The sequence below is a fragment of the Mya arenaria genome, chromosome 17, assembly GCF_026914265.1.
Source record: "Mya arenaria isolate MELC-2E11 chromosome 17, ASM2691426v1".
Classification (NCBI taxonomy): domain Eukaryota; kingdom Metazoa; phylum Mollusca; class Bivalvia; order Myida; family Myidae; genus Mya; species Mya arenaria.
Genome location: NC_069138.1, coordinates 18,831,383 through 18,854,361, shown reverse-complemented (window position 1 = coordinate 18,854,361; position 22,979 = coordinate 18,831,383). Strand labels below are relative to the sequence as shown.

Here is a 22,979-nt window from a genome sequence, read left to right as displayed (position 1 = left end):
TATGATACACATACAAAACAACACCACACAACTGCTTTAAATTACATAATTAAATAATGACTTCATACTTGTGTAAGCATTTTGCATGGATATTACATTTAACATACTAGTATACATGACATATATGCCTATTTAGATTTAATGAACATGGTGAATACAATATGGCGATTATTTTAATGATCAACAATACTTGCAATATGCAAAAACGTATTTTGGTATTGTCGGCGGCTGGGAGGGTGGGGGGGGTGTCTTATATATATATATATATATATATATATATATATATATATATATATATATGTAATAATTTTTTACACGAGAAATGATATTTTAAATACAATAAAATGATTATTAACAATTACAACGTACATATTCTAAAATCGTATTTAACGGGGGTTCAAAATTGTTAATGTAACAAAAGTCTCATTCAAATATTAAAATATTATTATGAGCTAAATTCCAGGCATTTCTTTGCATTGACCTCATCTAAAAGCGAATAAGTAAACATTCCAGAAAAACAACCTCCTCAGATGCGTAAATAACAGTAGCTTTGTAGAAAATGTCGAACATGTCCAGTGCCCGTCTGACTGCATCGTTGTTGAATATGTGTTTGTTTCAGTCTCAAGTGATTGGAATACCAGGTATGTCAATGAAGTTTCTTTTGCATTCTTGAAATGAAACTAAATCTAAACATAGGTTACCTGGAATGATCCATCATGGGTGTGTCTTGGAATTATTACATCAATATTAGATAGAAATACCATGATTTAAAAAAGTCAAAGTCTGTCAACAAACATTTTGAACAGACGTCATACTAGTAAAAATAACCGAGAATATGCAAAGCCTGTCCACAAAAAAAATGAACAGACGTCATACAAGTAAAAATAACCGAGAATATGCAAAACCTGTCCATGAACAAAAAGAACAGACCTCGTACATGTAAACAATTTCAGGAATAAATATTAACAAATTATAATATAATTCATCAACATAGACAAATAAATGTATGGCTTTTTCAAAAATACTTGAGTTCAGACCCGTATCCTACAAAACGATACACGAGGACGAACGCACAAGGCAGGTACCGCCTATATATATAACCGTCAAAGTTACAACATACATTCAATAAATTATTGCATTTTACAATGCGTTTTACGAAACAAAATATGTTGCAATGTATCTTCATTTGCAACATTGTCTAAATTATTATTAAGTTCAAGTGCTGTGCCTTCCTTTTGGGTTATATGTAGCTCCGTCGCCCTTTCACAACACAATACTGAATTGTCACCTTTGATGTCTAACTATCTAATCTGCGATAATTTATTCACCCGCTGTGATTATGTATATATAATGTTTCTTTTTCAACTAGTACTGTTGGCACTCGCAAAAATTGACATGAAATAAAGACACATGACATCGTTATCAATTATTCATGATACTGGCTGGAGTTGGCATTTCTGCTTTCCCAATATTATAGATAAGAACATTAAACCATCGACTAAACACATGAAAGCCAAAAATCTGGCATAGAGAAGCGCACAAAGGGTAAACTGTCAAACAGATTACTGCTGGGCAGACCAACCTGCAATTGCTTTTTGCTTGTCTCACGAAGAGTAATTCGTTGCATCTTTTCAAGCAACTTTTCTTTAGAATTCCGTTTTGGTGTACATCAGTTAGATACAACGAACGTGGGTAATAAGTTAACTGAGTTTCGCTTGTTTTTGTTTCCTCCAAACAATTCCTTTTTTCCCGAATATGACTCAAAACTATGGCGAATACAATTTCCTAATTCCTGTTTTCACCAAACATTCCTGGACTAGGAAGATGGTTAACATGTTGTTGGAGCCCGTGTATAAACATGCGAGGAAGAGTCGGTCTCTGTGCAGCTTGTGTAAGGGTCGTCTCCGCGTTAGATCTGCAAGCAGAACATAATATATGATGTATTTTATCCTTTAAAAAATAGTTTCATGAACTGCAACGTATCATACTTCGACAGAAAAATATGAACCAGGGGCAGAGCGATGAATTGACGTTAGAGGGAACGGAATTTAGGGGCGCAACCTTTTAACAAACGCCCCTATCATAGAACCGAAATTATATGTCAAAAACTATTTGCATGGTGGTTTGAGGATAATGGTGCGTGTTTAGCGTAATTTATTACTTATTTTTCAACCGTACTGAACTTAAAAGTAAACTTGGACGATTTTAGAGGCGGCAACTTCTCCTTATCAATGGCATGTCCTATATTTTAATTAGAACAGCTACATGAACAGCCATACACATTTCAAATTACTGACCATTATTATGATTACATGTATCAACATTACCAACAACACAATCATACTCACCCGAACAAACTATTATTTTTCTTGAACAATATCACCACCTTTTTCATTTTAACTCATTAAATTATATGCATATACAACATTTTAAGTGTCCTTTATATGTAGACACATCTCAACTAACCTCATATATAATGCATCAAGATTAGAGATGATCCCCGCGGCCTGAGGGTGGTATGTGAACCAGTACGGGTTACTCTGGAGCATCCTCTGCACCGCCGCGTAGTTGCCTGCTTCAGCAAGAAGCTCAAGCCCCACCGCCGTCTGGCGCTTCCATTTGGTTCTGGAATGAAGTAGAACGTTTCTTTGATAAGCATCGAAAGGCGGAATAATAAGTAATTAAATAATGACCATCGACATCATTATGATCATCAAAATCATCAAAATTATCATCAAAATCATCACAATCATCATCATCATCATCATCATCATCATAATCATAATCATAATTATAGATCGGGTACTTGTCATTTAATGAAACATAGGTCCGACCTTTTCTATCGTGTCAAGATTGTCAAGGTGGAACCTGATTATAAAAAAAAGTATTATTAAGCGGTATGACTAACATGATTCATGCACAAAGCCGTACTTGTTCGAAGTTCATTAAAGTTCCTGCTTGGAAAACAAGCGTTCTTAGTAAGACATGTTTGCTCGTTAAGTTGGTAACATTTGTGGTATGTTTATTCTTAAGTTATTGTTGTGGTCAATGATTTCTGCTTTATTTCACCCTGGAGATCACGGTATTTTCTTGGATAATTCTTAATCCCCGCATGGGTGGGCGTTGTGAACTAAACACGCCTCAATATGAAGAGTTATGAAGAGCTTAAATGTACTTCAATATGAGGATCATTCGAGGGCCTAAACCCGACAAACACAGTTTTGCAAGCCTATAGAATGCTGTTATTACAAGAAGAGCATGGAAAACGGATCATCCATGTGAATTAATCGATGCGATTTTTTATATTCACAGATTAAGCGATTCCTGCGCCAGCTGGAAGGTCAATCAGTACATTTCTTGTCCTGCACTGAACCACCGGAATAGAATCGGAATCAGTATAATATGCAGCAATTTCGCTCTGAATACAGACTCTTAAACAGCTGTTTTTACATTACCCATAGTTTCAATATCTACAAAATAAGGCTTATTAACTTCTAAAGACTTCATTCAAAACTTATTTGAAAGTCATTTGAACCAAAGCAGTCAAAAGGAGGGAACAAAAATGTTTCCCATGCCAGATACTTGCATGGAAAACTTATTTTCAATCGAAGTTTAACCGATGTAATTAGCATATGTTTTAATGGTTTTATTGGTCAATTTTGCCTGACGTTCTATGGTTCATTTGTTACAGCGCACTGGTGCTTTTAATATTCTGGATTAAGTTGTTTGGCAGGTTAATAACATGCATGTAGTTTTTAACAATAACAAAAACGATCCCAATATTCCCGCTGTATAAAGTTAATTGGCTTCGGATTGGATCTCGATTTGTTTCCGTGTGCGCGCGCAACCGCATAGCATTTTTTGGTTTTGTAGCACGTGTTTGAATTATAAATTCATTCGATGATATTGTGATTGATATTGATGAATCCTCAAATTCAATTTTTACAAAATGTTGCCAATAATGGTGCCATATTAATTGTCATTTATAGACCCTGTAAGAAAAAAAGAACGCAATATGCTGTGTAATTAACAAATCTTGCAGAAAAGTCTAGTAAAGCAATGTTTTTCCAACTCTATATTAACATTTGTAAACCTATCACCGTCATTTCAATTTTGTGTTGTTGTTTTTTTCTCTCAGGCATTGTCGATATCCATTCATTTCATAATAGTATATGCGAAATCTCAATAGGTTATTTCAATTTCATCCGCATTTATTGCATTTCAATTTTCTAGTATGTTCTTTTCTTGTTTGTTATAACTATTTTCTCTACATTCTTTCTTATTTTTCGTCATCGTCTAGATCGTTATTACCTATCTTAGCCATATTTATTTCATCTCTATCTTTTCATAATCATGTTTGTGTTTATTTCAACAGTTTCTCTGACAGGATATGTTTGTATATGTTTGTTTTGCCGATTCCTTATAAAGACCTATCTACATAAATACTTCTACAAAGATAAATACATGGACAGAAGGAAAAAAGGTTTAACAAAGACCGTGCTTTGTTCTCTATTCTGGAAAGAGATTGAACTTGTAAGTTTGTGTGAGTTTTATTCGTTTGTTTTGACTAACCGTCTACTTTTTTCTTGACATGTGTGTATATAATAGATATGCTAGAGCTGCACATATTTCATGTACCTTCTAATCTTGAACCAGATCATGACTTATGTGTATTCAAGATTTCAGCAAGGGCTGTATTCAACGTCCCTTCTATTGTATAACCAGAACATGACTTGTGTGTATTCAAAATTTCAGCAAGGGCTGTATTCAACGTACCTTCTATTCTTGAACCAGATTATGACATGTGTGTATTTAGTAGTTCAGCAGGGGCTGTATTCAACGTACCTTCTATTCTAGAACCAGATTATGACATGTGTGTATTTAGTAGTTCAGCAGGGGCTGTATTCAACGTACCTTCTATTCTAGAACCAGATTATGACATGTGTGTTTATAGTAGGTCATCAAGGGCTGTATTCAACGTACCTTCTATTCTTGAACCAGATCATGACTTGTGTGATTATAGTAGGCCAGCCAGGGCTGTATTCAATATACCTTCAATTCTTGAACCAGATCATGACTTGTGTGATTATAGTAGGTCAGCCAGGGCTGTATTCAATGTACCTTCAATTCTTGAACCAGATCATGACTTGTGTGTATTTAGTAGTTCATCAAAGGCTGTATTTAGCGTACCTTCTATTCTTGAACCAGATCATGACATGTGTGTATTTAGTAGTTCAGCAGGGGCTGTATTCAACGTACCTTCTATTCTAGAACCAGATTATGACATGTGTGTATTTAGTAGTTCAGCAGGGGCTGTATTCAACGTACCTTCTATTCTAGAACCAGATTATGACATGTGTGTATTTAGTAGTTCAGCAGGGGCTGTATTCAACGTACCTTCTATTCTAGAACCAGATTATGACATGTGTGTATTTAGTAGTTTTGCAAGGGCTGTATTCAACGTACCTTCTATTCTAGAACCAGATTATGACATGTGTGTATTTAGTAGTTCAGCAGGGGCTGTATTCAATGTACCTTCTATTCTAGAACCAGATCATGACATGTGTGTATTTAGTAGTTCAGCAGGGGCTGTATTCAACGTACCTTCTATTCTAGAACCAGATTATGACATGTGTGTATTTAGTAGTTCAGCAGGGGCTGTATTCAACGTACCTTCTATTCTAGAACCAGATTATGACATGTGTGTATTTAGTAGTTCAGCAGGGGCTGTATTCAATGTACCTTCTATTCTAGAACCAGATCATGACATGTGTGTATTTAGTAGTTCAGCAGGGGCTGTATTCCACGTACCTTCTATTCTAGAACCAGATTATGACATGTGTGTATTTAGTAGTTTAGCAAGGGTTGTATTCAACGTACCTTATATACTTAAACCAGATCATGACATGTGTGTATCTAAGATTTCCACTTGGCTATATGTACCTTCTACTATTTTGCCACGTCTTGACGTGTTTGTTTCTGTAAAAGTTCGTCATGGCTGTATTTCATGAACTTTCTTTTTTGGAATAAAGTCTCGACTAGTCCGTCTTTAAGGGTTCTACTTGGCTGAAGTTCACGTACCTTCTGCTAATTCCACGTTTTGACCTGTGTGACAGTATGTCTGTCTGTACTTTCCCTACCTCATATGATGATACGAGGCCCTGACGTAAGTGCCTGTAAGAGTTCGACCTGACTGTATTTCCCTACCTTATATGATGATACGAGGCCCAGATGTGAGTGCCTGTAAGAGTTCGGCCTGACTGTATTTCCCTACCTTATATGATGATACGAGGCCCAGATGTGAGTGCCTGTAAGAGTTCGACCTGACTGTATTTCCCTACCTTATATGATGATACGAGGCCCAGATGTGAGTGCCTGTAAGAGTTCAGCCTGACTGTATTTCCCTACCTTATATGATGATACGAGGCCCAGATGTGAGTGCCTGTAAGAGTTCGACCTGACTGTATTTCCCTACCTTTTATGATGATACGAGGCCCAGATGTGAGTGCCTGTAAGAGTTCGGCCTGACTGTATTTCACGTACCGTCTATTCTGGTACCAGGCCCTGACGTATGTGTCTGTAATAATTCTACTTGACTGCATTTCACGTACCTTCTATTGCGGTACCAGGTTTTAACGTAATTGTCAGTGAGGCTTAACGTGGCTATTTTGTGTCAATGCTGGTTACAGACATGTATATTCTATTTTAATTTCAATGTCTGTTTGCGCATGCGGGATACGAGTATAAATAAAATTTAAAACGTGTTGTCCCATACCTTCTATTCTGGTACCAGGTCTTCACTTGAGTATCTGTCAAGTTCAACTTGGCCGCCAGTTCCATTCTGTCCTGAACACTTAGGTACTTCTGTCTCTCAAAGGTTTTCTCAAGTGAATTCAGCTGGTGGTCTGTGAAGGCTGTTCGGGCCTTTCTGGGCTTCTTTGGTTTTAAAAGGTGTGGCGGGCTGTCCTTTCCGTCGGATTTATCTGGAAATAAAATCGAAATGTGAACTATAAATAATCTAAATACAATCGAACTCCGTTGGCTCGAACTCGCTTGGCTCGAAATCCTCGCTGAATGTATTAGTAATAATAATAATAGTATTAATTGATTGTAGTGTAAACGTATAATTTGTATTTCTAAGCTAGAGTTGATTTGCAATGAAGTGTATTGTTGCATAAATATTTTATATTCCTAAGAGTAAAGTCCTTGAGATAAACTGCCAAATTGGTATTACTACGCGATTTGCTTGCAGCATAGTTAAATGTTAAGAATTATGACATTGTAAATCGACTATATACATCCCCGATTGTTTTCGATGGGGGGATGGACGATGTTTTTCCGAATGTCTTTTTTTAAGTTTTGAATTTGCCGCCACAAGTTCTATATGATTACGTATTCAGATTTCATACCAATCTCTGCCAATACCAAAACGCATGACCTGGCTTACGACCCGAGGGATTGAGCTCCAACCACTTGTTAAATTATTATTTGTATGCAATGGTTATCATTTATAAATGTACTCACAATATTTCATCAAAATGTACCCAGCGATTTCACCAAACGTTTTGCTTCTATGCGGGGTTCTTAAAAGGTTTACTGGTGTATGGGGTAATGTCTTTATTGGGTAACACAAATGCAGTACCACGGCTGTTGAGCTTAACAAAAGTGTCTAAAAGTTTGAACTGGGTGGCTTTTTAAATACGTAACTGCCTAACCTGTCATATGTTTTATTTTGACGCAAAAGAGCTTAACTCGTTTGATTTGAAGTGAAATTCAAATTATTTAAGTGATTGAATTAGTCATCGTTTATAAGTTTAATTTTATTAAAAAAATAATATTTCGCGTGAGAATTTTTTTACGACATTTACTTTCTGTTATGTTTTTCTGTAACTGGACATGACTCATTACTTATATATCTATGGGTGCATTTAAAAAGGTCATTCTACACAAGAAAGAGTTTAAAGTACACCAGAGCCCAATAGGGAAAAACATATCACGCACTTGTAATTTCTTTTTCAGTATTCCATATTGCTCCATAAAGTCCAAGATGGGTTTAAGGTACACAAACCATACTGTTTTTACGCAAGACTCCCTAAATGTGTAGATGCTTGGTAGCATAGTTCCTTTTTTCTATACTATTAGATTTGAATGGACAGCAAAACTGATATTTTGTAGCTTAGTTTACCTTTTCTGCGTTTAAATTTTAATGGCAATAAAGGCTTATTTGTGTTTTTTTCTGCGATTGAATTAAATTAGATATGGTAGACTTCAAATGGACAACCATTTCGCTTTTTAGATTTTAGAGCTAGGTTTGTTGTGCCATGCGTTGATAACCAGACTGCCATGTGCATAATGTGTGGCAGTCTGGTTGTGTGTATTTGATCTTCCGAAAAACAATACTTCACTTGGTGTATCAGAATTGTGTGGCGGCTGTAACATTTCCAAATGGAAGTTTATTTTATCATAGTCAAAACAAAATATGACTTATATAGAATAAGCTTCTTGCTCGGTCGGTTGATAGGTAAGTTGTTTTTATTTTGCCCCTCTCGGTTTCGAATTTGAAAAAAAATAAATACGTTGTCTGGACGAGGATTTCTGAAAGATTAGACTGATTTGATACACATATTCGACTTTGGCCACAAACCACTAATTTGTGACGAAATTATGGCCCCTTTTCAACTCATAATTTACTAGAAAAACAGTGTCCGGACTTTTTATAAAAGGGGCGAGGGAAGTAATAATATTTTGGTACAGACGTTTAACACCATGAAATACATATTATTATTATTATTCGTAGTAGTAGTAGTAGTAGTAGTAGTAGTAGTAGTAGTAGTAGTAGTAGTAGTAGTAGTAGTAGTAGTAGTAGTAGTAGTAGTATCATTATTATTATTATTATCATTTGAATTGTAAAAAACATCCCGAATTTCTTGAACATTGCAAAATAGAACGCAGTTGTCACGCGGTGCTAGAGGACGATGAACATGTTGCCATTTCTAACATGTAACAGTCTCAATGTAATATTTGGCAAAATGCAAAGTGAATTGGATGGAGAAAAAACATGGGAGGATGCTGAAAGTGCGGAATGAGAGGGGAAAGATACTAGGACGGGTGTGCAGAAGTAGAGGTGTGGATTGAGGGGGGGGGGTGAGATACTAGTACGGGTGTGGAGAAGCAGAGGTGTGGATTGAGAGGGGAAAGATACTAGTACGGGTATGCAGTAGCAGAGGTGTGGATTGAGGGGGGAAAGATACTAGTACGGGTGTGGAGAAGCAGAGATGCGGATTGAGGGGGGAAACTAGTACGGGTGTGCAGGGGCAGAGGTGTGGATTGAGGGGGGAAAGATACTAGTACTGGTGTGCAGAAGCAGAGGTGTGGATTGAGGGGGGAAATATATTAGTACGGGTGTGCAGAAGCAGAGGTGTGGATTGAGGGGGGAAAGCTACTATGACGGGTGTGCAGAAGCAGAGGTGTGGATTGAGGGGGGAAGAGATATACTAGTACGAGTGTGCAGAAGCAGAGGTACGGATTGAGGGGGATACTAGTATGGGTGTGCAAAAGCAGAGGTGCGGATTGAGGGGGGAGGAGATATACTAGTACGGGTGTGCAGAAGCAGAGGTACGGATTGAGGGGGATACTAGTACGGGTGTGCAGAAGCAGAGGTGCGGATTGAGGGGGATACTAGTACGGGTGTGCAGAAGCAGAGGTGCGGATTGAGGGGGAAATAAACTAATACGAGTGTGCAGAAGCAGAGGTACGGATTGAGGGGGAGATATACTAGTACGGGTGTACAGAAGCAGAGGTGCGGATTGAGGGGGAGATATACTAGTACGGGTGTGCAGAAGCAGAGATGCGGATTGAGGGGGAAAAGATACTAGTACGGCTGTGGAGAAGCAGAGGTGCGCAGATAGTGAGTAAAGAAAATTCATTTAAGATTTTCTGCGATATATTTAATGTTATTTTCACTGATGCTAATTTATACATCTAGCGTACCATATTACGTAATTACAGTAACGCGGCGTGCATGCCTTAATTGTATTAAAATGTCCTTATTAAAAGGACGTACGGCTTTATTTCTCACGCGATTTTCCAATGAACTCCAAAATTATACTGTTTTTTTTTTTAAATGTTAGCATACAGGAAACAAGAAATTGTTGAGTTTCGGTAAAAAATAAAATGTTTTACTCATTATAACCGATATATATATATTGATTTCTGTGGTCGTTTGGTGATCACAAATACCCTCTATGTTTTAACAAGGGCCACTATGATAATAAAATATTTTAGAAACTCCAGGGAGAAGCTCAGCTTGCCAACATCCAATATGATATACTTGTAAAGTTGCGCATAGTTTAAGAGGTTGTGTGGAAATAAACCTAATGGCCAAAAATATCATAAGGCTTAAAACTGCACTCTAACGGATTGAAGGTTTCGACATCTCTTTTTTTTGTCTCGGAACGAGCCAATTTGTGCGAAAGTGCATGGAAACCAGTGATATAAGACTGCTGACAAAAATGAAATTGCAGAATTTCATATATTAGTTCAAAATTTTATGTTCTATGCATTTTTCTTAAACCGTTATAAACGCTTTTAGTCATAAAACATTATTTTTCGAAGGGAAATATGAAAATCTTCGATCTGATCTTTTGGCAGCAGACTTATGTCACTGGTTTGCAGATAGTTACTCAAAAAATGGCTCATTCCAAGTAAAAAAAAAATGTCAAAACGGCAAATCTGTGAGAGTGCAGTTTTAAGATTTTAACTATCCAGACGTAACTCCGTATTTGGCGAGAGCTGCGTTTAATTAAAAAAATATTGAAATGACATTTATCGCGCGATTCTGCCCGTGACCCGAGCACTCTTAAGCAGCATAAAGTTTACTACTAAGATGAAACAGTGCCCAGGTAGCAGCGTGAAGTTAGCGGCCTAGCGGCTTAGCGGCCTAGCGGCCTATCTGCCAAGGTCCCGATTTCTTAAACAATCTAAAGTCCCTTATAACTTGGCACTTTTTTGTATAGTTTGTGTACTTGTATCATTTTGAGTAGTTCTGTGGCTTTAAAAATAAATAATTCTTATGATAATCACGATGACCATGTTTACCTTTAGTAAATTCAAGTGTTAGTAAGTCATTTGGCTGAAGGAAGAAATAAGATACTTAAGATTGTTACGTTTAAGATTTTTCATGAAATTGGGGCCAGTTGGTTCGTCGGCATGCATTTACAACAGGGTGTAAGTGATGCTGGAACTTACTGGGGATCCAACTATTTCGTACCATTAATTGATGATTAATTGGTTTGTTGTTAAGTGGCCGACTGTTGTTTTTTACAATTTTATTTTCATTATTTAAATATAATGTATTAGTGTGATACATTAAACTATATTTGTAAATAAAAAGTGAATTACAGATCTAACAGTTTTGCATCAAGTTTAAAGGTGAAAATTCCAGTTTAAGCCCCAAAGTGGGCTCCCTTTTCGACGGTCGTTTCCAAACGGTAACCTCAACATTCATTTAGGCGTAACTTTCCCGGTTTTTCGACCTACACAACTATTTGCTCCGGCTTTAAAACCTGTTATTGTATTGAAAATATCTTTTATTTATTTATTAATATGATCTTGTGTATATAGCCAAATATCTCATGTGTAAGTTTTGCAAGAGGTGTTAAGTTAATTATATGCAAAGTGTTTTATAATAGCTACAATACATTTAATTCATATAATATTAGAGAACTCATTTACATATATTTTCTTAAGAAATATTTAGTTGTATATGCCTTCACCTGTAAATACTTCATAAGATATGTGTCCACACGGGCCACGGACTTCTGGGTCGGTTATGCAAATAAAACTATTAAATTATGATTTTTTTTATTTCCTTTTAGAGTTTAAATGAAGTGTTTTGTGGCTTTAAATGATTGTTTAACGTGTAATTTATAGATTTTGGTAAAAGAAAAATCTCAAGAAACAATTTGCTTAGTAACAAAATAAATATAGATTTTCCGACCTATCCAACCCATTTTCGTGGGGGGGGGGGGGCAATGAAACATGAAAGACATATTATATTTCACGGCATATGCAAACACTGTGGCACATTTAAAGTCTGGTTTTCCTTTATTGTGTTCAGCCTTTAACAGTGTGTCATCAAACAAGATATTCGGTAAATTTGGTAACTGGTATTGTCCTTCTAATTTGCATTGTCTTATTTTAAAAAATAAATCTTAATACCGATTCCATACATTTTTTTAATTGAATGCGCAATTTTGTTCATCAAATATACTTTCACTTGTTATTTTCATTTCTGTGGCTTGCTTTCAACGTACTCTACATAAATCGTGAACGATCATAACGCTTAGAGAGTCTGTCCCAAAAAATATATAAGTCTGTGAAATATATCCTTATCAATTAAGCAAATAATTACTACACATATTTCTGATATATAATACTATCTTTGCAAAAATATTAATCAAATGTTAACATTGATCTGACACGGCCATAAACTATAATTTGCTAAATGATACATTTATAAAGAAACTGAAACGATCACCGTTTGCACACTAACCCAAATATTTATAAAACCATTTGATACCAGAAAGATACAGATAAAATCGCAAAGTGTAATATTCCGATGGCAATTAAATAAATCATATTATAACAATTGTCACTTAAACATTTTCGTTTAAAATTTCGCTTCTTCATGTCAGATTAGACTGTCAGCCATTTTGTTTTACGACCAGAATTTGCGATTTTCATATTTTCTTAATTGTCCAAAGGTATATACTTAGTACATTCTTTCATTTTTCTTAAATTGCATTATTCGTGTTCTTTCAACGTTTTTCAATTTGACACTTAAGAAATTTTGACAAATTCAACATATATTTTGCATTATCAGATGCAGCAATCAACACCGAAAACTGATCCGCGTTTTGCTGGACTATTATCCAACATGGTGTCAGAATGGGAGTTTCGGAAACATTTCATGATACCTCCATTTTTTAACGATGGATGAATGTGTAAGTTGATATGAACGAGGTAATTATGATTATATAAATATTAATTCATCCAAATTGACATCCCCATGGTTTCTTTCAGACTGGTATTATGATTAAATCTACAAATTAGGTAATTTATGAGATGCTGTATACCTGAAGTGGCCTCTTTTTCAGTTTCGTATAGGGATAGTTTTGTCATATCAAACGCCTGTAATTCTGGCACGTTATGTTAAATTATGAGCTGAAATATTTACGTAGTAGTTCAGAATATATTATTATACTTTATATTGTAATTGATACTGATAACAATTCATTTGTATATTGTAAAATGATAATTAAGTGCAAGTTGTATCGCAGTATTTGTTTTCTTCTTCATTTTACTTCTTCTTCTTCTTCTTCTTCTTCTTCTTCTTCTTCTTCTTCTTCTTCTTCTTCTTCTTCTTCTTCTTCTTCTTCTTCTTTTTCTTCTTTTGTTATTATTATGGTCATTATTATTATTATTATTATTATTATTATTATTATTATTATTATTATTATTATTATTATTATTGCACAATGTTCATTTGAATTACTGACTAATTTTAGTAATTGCACTTATTCTACATACATTTTTTTGAAAAGAATGAAAAAATACGACAATTAAAATGGCAGGGATAGCTTATACATAAGCATAAGGGTTTTCATAAAGACTGTCAAGTCCGAAAAACTATCAGGCGAAGGTGGACTAAACAGCGAACAGTTTATACACTTAGAATCCAACAGACATATTATATTTAATAAAATACATATAGGAAACACGGATATCTCGGTTACAGTAACTATAACCTATGCGTACACCCTACCCTTCATAAAGATCGCAATTTATTTCATTTTAACGTGGATAAAGTAAAAAATAAAATGAAAATGCGATTTATTTGTTGAAATGACGCTACAATATTTGATATAAGAATATGAAAGAGCGGGTACAAAAGCGCTATACCCTTTTTTATATGTTAGATTTCTTCTGGCCCTTTGGTATCATTGAATACGACTGAACGAAATGAGTTCTTGACATCATAATACCGCATTCTTGGGAGAGGGGTGTCGCTAATGGTGCCCATACCAACTATCAAACCCATCATGACTGGCATTAACACAGTTACAATTATAACGATGTTCTTTGTCTTTCTTAAACAATCCCGGAGGTGTCACCAAAACATGGACCGATTTCTTCTCTATACTTAATAATTTGATGTCAACTGATCCTGGGACCAGTAATCTTACTCCCAGACTGATCGTATTAACTAAAACAAACTATATGAAACTTTAGGGTTGTCTTTTACTTTAAATTCGAACTATTTTTTTCTATTATTTAAAATGTTTCCGAGCGATTTTTATAAAATCATCAACGTTATTAGAACTGATTTCCTCTAACAACTTCTTAATAATCCATTGAGTTTTTTTAATTATTCCCAAACACTGTTATTCCTTAAAACTAATTGATCAAATATAAATAAACTTAATTTACATCTCTAGACAACATTCCACCTTTCACACGAACAGGGCGATACTTCTCTACACTTCCTCCGATCAGCATACTTAAACTACAAGTCTACATCACGTGTGAAGTTTATGGGTCCATCTTATTTAAATCTATTTCAATTTTCTACCCCCATATCCTAAAATGCTGCATTCAAACTTGTTCTTATGACCCTCATCGATACTGCACTAGACCATAATACAACAGTTACACAGCACGAACAAGCACTGCGACCTGGGTTAGTTAACTATACCAATCCAAGTAGAGGCAACCCACAGTGGTATCTTGTTTCCAACCCTAAAGTCTATAGTTTCATCATAGAACCACTGCACTATCGCAATGATTGGATGGAGATTACGCAGAGACCACTTGACCACCACTTTTCCGTAACCATGTTGACCATCTAACAGCCACAGCTGAAACAGTTGCCTCAATATGTAAATGATAAACTACAGAAACAAGCGCAGTAGTTTAGACATCAACCCCGTTAAATGACACAGGTTCAACGCCAGTGACATATAGAAAATCTTATAGGAAATACTGCAGATCACAAGTGTATCCATTAAACTGTGCAGTAGCGATTTTAAAGTTAACAACGATGGCGTTAACAACGATGGCGTTAACAACGATGGCGTTAACAACGATGGCGTTAACAACGTTGTTTACTTTATCAAAGTTCTGGACAATCGGTCCAATGTCATGGCAAGCCTTTCCATGAGTTTTCCTTTTTAAATAGTTAACTAAAATGCATTAATATACTCGTTAATATAATTTTCGCGGTTTAGCTGCTTTTTTGTATAAATTATACGATTATGTGTGTGTTCCTACGCCACCAAAACAGAACAGTATCCTGGCCTGTTGTCCCGTGACGTCAAACATGCGTCCACATTTAGCATTCTCTTTGAAAAGCGTCATTCAGTTTTGAGAAATAACGTTTGGTGCCAAACCATTATCTTTGAAACGATCTGAAATCGATGTTTATACAATCCCAAATTTACACTGAAAATATAAATGATAAAATAGACGTATTGCAATTAAATTTGGACCTTTTCCCTGATATTTTTGAAATGATGCCCCGCTCATAAGTATACTCGTGTGAAATATTCATTGTAATGATACTTTTGATGAACTCAAATCAACGATATCCAAAAGAAGTAATCACAATATGTGCCAAAATAGGGCAATTATTACGTTTATGGATTATTGCGATATTAGTTTGAACATACAATAATAACATTTAAAGTTTTCACGAACTTTACGAATTTTTATAATCTACTTTGCAGTGGAAATTTAAAGGAAATGTCACAAAAAATTTTCATAGAAATTGTTTGAAGGCAAGCTGTTGGTGTATACCAAACGAGTACATATGTTCAATGCGATCTTTAAACTTATTTTGTTAATAAATGTGTGTTTTTTTCATAACGTTCATAATTATTGCATGAAATCGTATTTCATTCCTAAGATGGTCAAAACCACTAAAATCTAATGACTTCAAATCAGCTTAGAAGTTTATAACTACAAAACTTCATCAGAAGCTGCAAATCCTTCAAGTACAGGTATGCTGTGGAAAAGTAATTTTCCTGACCATTTCATGATCGTGTGTAGTAGACTAAGATATATGGACAAGATTTACATCCATGAGCTGATGTAATTATTGCCATATATTTATACATTATATATTTTGTATGTTTGTAATAAATAAAAACAAATCTTACTCAAATAATAAATTTAAATAATTTGAAATATTTTTTAACTGATCCCTTGAATTAATGTTTCAGGGAAGATATTTATTATAATTAAAGTATTTATATAATATATTGAATGATGTATTGTCATACGACAAACAATGAATGCTATATATTGCACAAACACACGTGATATATGTACGAACTACAATAAATACACACGTGATATCTGTATGATATACAATGAATACACACGTGATATATGTACGATATACAATGAGTGCTATATCTTGCATAAGCACACGTGATATCTGTACGATATATAATGAATACACAAGTGATATCTGTACGATATACAATGAATACACACGTGATATCTGTACGATATATAATGAGTGTTATATCTTGCACAAGCACACGTGATATCTGTACGATATACAATGAATACACAAGTGATATCTGTACGACATACAATGAATATACACGTGATATCTGTACGATATACAATGAGTGTTATATCTTGCACAAACACCTTGCACAAACACACGTGATATCTGTACGATATACAATGAGTGTTATATCTTGCACAAACACCTTGCACAAACACACGTGATATCTGTACGATATACAATGAGTGCTATATATGGCACAACCACGCGTGATATCTGTACGGTATACAATGAGTGTTATATCTTGCACAAGCACACGTGATATCTGTACGATATACAATGAGTGATATATCTTTCACAAGCACATATGATATCTGTACGATATACAATGAGTGTTATATCTTGAACAAACACACGTGATATCTATACGATATACAATGAATACTATGTCTTGCACAAACACACGTGATATCTTTACGAAATACAATAAATGCTGTATCTTGCACAACCACGCGTGATAACTGTACGATATACAATGAATGCTATATCTTGCACAACCACGCGTGATATCTGTACGTTTTTCTATGAATGCTGTATCTTGCACAATCACGCGTGATATCTGTACGATATACTATGAATGTTTTATCTTGTACAAACACACGTGATATCTGTACGATATCCAATGAATGCTATATATGTTGCACAAACACACATGATATATGTACGATAACCAATGAATGTTATATCTTGCACAAACACACGTGATATCTGTACGATATCCAATGAATGTTTTATGTTGAACAAACACACGTGATATCTGTACGATAACCAATGAATGTTATATCTTGCACAAACACACGTGATATCTGTACGATATACAATGAATGTTATATCTTGCAAAAACACCTTGCACAAACACACGTGATATCTGTACGATATACAATGAATGTTATATCTTGCACAAACATACTTGATATCTGTACGATATACAAGGAATGTTATATCTTGAACAAAAACACGTGTTATCTGTACGATATACAATGAATGTAAATATGTAAGCGTAAGTTAATAACTTTCTTACAATCGTTGTAAAATATAGCTCATTTATACTAAAACATCTAAAGTGTTTTCATACACTTATGTTCACAGACAAGATTAAAGCATGTGTCTATAATGTACAAGGCGTGTGTGTTCTGGTTGTGGTGTTAGTATTTGTACTTATGTGCGTGTTTTTGTACGTTTGTGTCTATATGTCATTGTCATGTAGGCGCTTGTCTTGTCCCTTTAAACATAATTCATTTTTATTTTTTCGGCAAACTGGGCTTGTACCTGTATTTTTCATTGTATGTTTTATAAATACATGATACAAATATGTTCTAAGAGTATTTTTGTCTTAAATGCCTGTCGACATTACCTTACAATGGGCTATGTTATATTGTATTAAAAATCAACGTGACCCTCCATTCGGAACTCCTAGAACATTTTCTATCGAAAACAACCTCAGATGTATATTGACGGCTAACAATGTCAGAAATCTGTAAATGTTAATATCGCTGCAAATAGATCGCGAAGTAATTTCAATTTAGCAGTTAAAATTAATGACTTAACTCTTGGAAATCTTAATTATGTTTGCAAAAATACACTTAACTGACAATAAATTTAAACTTAGATATACAAATACACGTTAAAACACTACATTTAATACATAATATCATTCTAAATTATACGAACTACTTCTACTGATGTACCGACATACATCCGAGATTGTTTTCAATAGGAAACGACCAAGGCATTTCGCATGCGGGATCCTCTAATGAACGATCGTATCGTACGACCACTGTTTCGAATTAGAATTGTAATTCTTTCGAAACAAATGGTGTGATTTGTCTTATTAGACATTAGTTAAGAAATTAGTGCACATATAAATCGAGCTTTTTTGTAAATAGTTACTATAAACTGGTAATGCTTCCAAAACATAAGTCATCGTTAAGTTAGTTTAGATGTGGAATAGCTCCTATTTGAGTTGAAACGGAGTTATATTATGCACCAGTCAATTGTAACCACGCCCCCCAGGTCCGGGGGTATACCGGGGATAGCCGGGGAAAAGGGCCGTGGTTTTACTTTCCAGGTGGCCCCGCAGGGCCGGGTGACCGCGGTGGTTTTGTCTTAGCGCCAAATTTAGCGGAGATTTGGCCTTATTTAAGGTCTATGGGGTGCGGGGGCATTTGGCCGGGGTTTCACCATCAGTTCGTCCCCGAACGGGGATTTTATCCGGGGATGGCTGGACCGAAAGTCAAAGTCCCCGCTATTCCCCGGACCTGGGGAGGGGGGGGGGGGGCGTGGTTTCAATTGACTGGTGCATTAAAATCTTGCCTTGCCATTTTTGTGACAATGTTTAGTCAGAAAGCCATCTCTCGTTATATTGTAGACTACGATAGTTAAGAATGACTTGGTTAGAATAGGTAAACAGTATTATTATTTTTTCAAAACATGGCTGACATAGATAAGATTTTTTTTTATATTATAAAATTATATATTGTCAATACTTAATGTCAAAACCTGCAACACTATTCTTATGTTTTATGTATGTTAGTAATTTATTTTATATTTTAATATTTTATTATTTTATGCGAAGCTAGTTAGTGGAAATCAATTCATCTCCGGTGTGACCGCGTTGATAATCGATCTTTTCCTTCCATATTTTTTATGCATGATAGTGCATTCCATCAGTATTCTAATTTCCTTGTTTTTATTTATTTTTATACCATCCATTCATATCTGGTTTCTAACTGTTTTAATATATCTTAATTGTCATCACAGTATAAATATTACAAATAGTCAAAGTTTAGCTTCAATAGTATTTTATATTTATAAGCCTTATTTAGTCTAAATTTAATATTTTAAATAATGAAGTACATAAATAGAAAAATATATATTAAAAAAATATAAAATATGTTTGAGTTCATGTCTTTGTTTATTGATTGTAATTGTGTGCGATGTATGTTCTTTTGTATATAGTATTCATTACAATATTTCAATATATAGTGTTATTAATTATATATTGGTTTCTTTCTTTCTTTCTTTCTTTCTTTCTTTCTTTCTTTCTTTTCTTTCTTTCTTTCTTTCTTTCTTTCTTTCTTTCTTTCTTTCTTTCTTTCTTTCTTTCTTTCTTTCTTTCTTTCTTTCTTACTTTATTTATTTATTAATATTGTAACATTATTCTCACATTATGTTCAACTAATCATATATTTAATTGCCTATTGATTGATTTATTGAAATCATTTACTTCATTTTATCTATTTTAACCATTTAATCATATATTCATATACTTATTATAATATTTGTGTTTTTCTTCAGGTACATAATTATGTATTTATGTAATCAGATACGCAGTTATTTATTAATTGAATTGTTTAAGTAATTCTCAATTCATTTATTTATTAATTCGTTACTCTTATATTCACAAAACGGATCCAACGGCGTATTCATAAAAAATATGATAATTAATTCAGTGTGACTAAACGGTCTCTGTCATAAAACATATAAAATTTAAATGTATGTATATTTAATGCATATAATTACGTAAACATATAAGATAGTTTTATTTTCATCAAAATGAAATGTTCATGCATTTAAAACTATTTTCTTTTTTGTATTAATAATATTTTACCATCAGTTTCCGACTTGTCATCGTCATAATCACTGTCGTCGTCGTCAAATCTCGGAGCTCCTGCACCCCCGGGACCATGCTCCGACCCACAAGAACTCGCTGTCAGAGGTCGGTCAATAAACGTCCGGTGTGATAGAGAAAATAATCGGGGGTCGGTAAAAACACTGTGGCACGCGTCTCGCTGGTCCCGAATATCCCTTTTGTTGGTCCCTTTTTCTGGCGATAATATGTCTGTTATCATAAATGAGGGTTTATGCATTTGTAATTTTGGTCCTTCTTTGTTCAAAGAATCTCTGTTGGAATTGTCACTTTTTCCACTCGGACCAGGAATATTTTGTTCAGGTAAAAGCGCGGGTTTTAATCTGTCCGTGCACATAGATGTCACGGTCGCGCTCGGGATAGAATGTGTAGACATAATACTGCTCATTGGTATACTAGTTGTGTGATTCAATGTTGCAAATGAAGCGTCCATGGGATACATTTGTTCCCTATGTTGTTGTCGTAAAGAAAATAACTTTTCGTTTAGCCTGTTTTCTCTTTCCTTCCCATCTTCATTATTTACTCTTTCAGAATCGCCATCGTCTTCCAACTCAGAATATTTTCTTTTCAAAAACGATTCAGCAAGTCTATGGTGCATTGGCACAATTCCATTCCGTTCTTTTGTACTAGTAAAGGTACTTGTGACGTCGACGTCATTGGCGTCGTCTTTAACTAGATTCGGCGTTGTTCTTTCTGGCGTCCTTTTTTGTTTCGTTTCCTTATGAGAGTCTACTTCTAACTGCTCATTTTCAGAATCTGTGGCCATCTTTCTCTCTATTTCAGAATCCGACATTTTTTAAAAATATTTAACCTCAATTTGTCATTAACATCTGCCCACACAAATCAATACAACTTATATAAAACATAACATTTTAAGAACTTTTTCTGTGTGGCTCGTGGTCAACCTCTTATTGTTTGATTTCTGTGACGGTGCTTCAGTGTTTTTCTAGTCCAGTCGTCATTATATGAGAATCTGTTTAAGATGCGCCCTTTTTGGAGGAAAAAAGTATCACTATTTATCAGAAAACAACCATCTAATACGTTTATCGTATCTACAATAGAGTTAAATATGTGCTATATTATTCCTGAGATGCCATCATTTGTCAAAAAGATGCTATCTTCTTAAAGTCCCTAAAATGTAACCGAAGCCGAGGAGAAAAAAACCTGCGAATGGTTCATTTGACTTTTGTATGTCAAAGACTGTCATTAACACATTCTTCGCTCCCAGTTTTGAGGTTTTTGTATACTAAATATCGTGTCAAACGGTCGAAAAGATCACTGTTTATATTATTTTCTTAAGATTTTAAGTCAATGAGCATCTGTTTAATTTAACACCGTGATCATTTGAAGATTATTTATCTAGGTGTCAAAACTAGAAACAAGATATTTGTCAAATTCACTTCACATTTCACAGATCACATTACTCGGGTGGTTATCGTTAATGTTTCATTTATCATCTATAGAAAAGTCAACTGTTTCTACTTGATTGTAAACCTCTTCATTGTTTTCCTTCACCTCTCCTATTGAAACTATAACTTTCAATTCTCAATTGCGATTTACCGATGACCAAATTAAGGTAATTTTGCAGGATCTGTTCGCTAAAACTATCTATCAATATCCGTATTCAGTAAAATTTTAAATAAATCGGCTATGATATTATGGCTTTAAAGTCTTAATATTTTAAACTTCCTTTATAAGATTTATTCCTTCATATATTATATGCACTATTCCAAATATAACAGTGTTCATTCAAGTGCGGTTTCTCTAAATTCCGCTTCCGAAGTCGTACATGTGTACAGTTTATATCCCTGTCCTTAATTCATATTTTACTTTTGAGCTAATCTACATAGCAAAAAGTAAACTGCATGATCATGCTCCGTATGTTCATAAGCAGACCTCACACCTTGTGTTTAAAGATTCGGAATTCCTTTAAAGCAACTAACCAAGAAAATATAGGATTAATCGGTCGTGCAGGACAAGTTTCCCTTTCCTTTGCAATTTCAAGTTTGCCAGTCTTTCATTGGCCAATAACATTCGTCGTTACCGTAAATGAGAATTAATGTCGTTTACACCTTAACGACAGCTTTCTTCAATGCAGTCGGCTCCTGTTAAAGGCCACTGAAATGCGATAATCGATGGAGACCGCTGCATCCAATAGGGTAAAGCAATTGCTTTAAGGCTGTCATGAATATTCAGAGGCTGGTTAAGATTTGGTTCGCTATACTGCCTTCCGACATTTTAACATGGCTAGTGCGCTATTTTGTTGCTTTATTAGTTGAGGTTACTAGATTCTGGGCGAATTTTGGTAATTATGGTATAATATCTTTAATTCATCCGAAAATGGAAAGCGTTAAAATGAATACTCAAAAGTCCGCTTAATGTTTAGATTAATTTCGAAATATCTCAAAACTAAATACTGCAAAGAATGCCGGTTTTATTTATACCATGCCAGAACTGTATTCAATTCATTAATTCATGAGTAGACATTTTGGGAAAATATCTGTTTTCAAATAAAAACGTATTATGTTGTTTAAAGAGATATATGTTTTGTTCTCCTACATAGAAAAATATGTTGGTAATTATAATTGCGTTTGGTTTGTTTGTTGATGTCGATGTTGTTTCGGTTGTGTTGTATTTCCTCGTTATTTTCTGGAATAAATAGTATAATCGGGAGTATGATTAAGTGTTTCATAG

At 34.7% G+C, this 22,979-nt stretch overlaps 1 protein-coding gene across 1 annotated transcript; it reads right to left on the bottom strand.

The window, feature by feature from the left end:
* Positions 1-275: 275 nt before the first annotated feature.
* On the bottom strand, positions 276-22,158 carry LOC128224640 (barH-like 2 homeobox protein). Its single transcript, XM_052934564.1, has 4 exons — positions 20,247-22,158; positions 6,776-6,983; positions 2,467-2,625; positions 276-1,915 (listed from the first exon to the last, which is right to left on the bottom strand). Exons 1-4 carry the CDS (start codon positions 21,076-21,078, stop codon positions 1,786-1,788), a joined length of 1,329 nt encoding a protein of 442 aa, XP_052790524.1. The 5' UTR covers positions 21,079-22,158; the 3' UTR covers positions 276-1,785.
* Between the last annotated feature and the right edge of the window lie 821 nt (positions 22,159-22,979).

Excerpts from the sequence above, each read along its gene's own strand:
- LOC128224640 (XM_052934564.1), bottom strand. The coding sequence starts at position 21,078 with ATGTCGGATTCTGAAATAGAGAGAAAGATGGCCACAGATTCTGAAAAT. Across the intron at positions 2,626-6,775 it reads ACCTGGTACCAGAATAGAAG|AACCAAATGGAAGCGCCAGA; the intron begins GTATGGGACAAC and ends ACTTCATTCCAG. Across the intron at positions 1,916-2,466 it reads CTTGATGCATTATATATGAG|ATCTAACGCGGAGACGACCC; the intron begins GTTAGTTGAGAT and ends TTCTGCTTGCAG.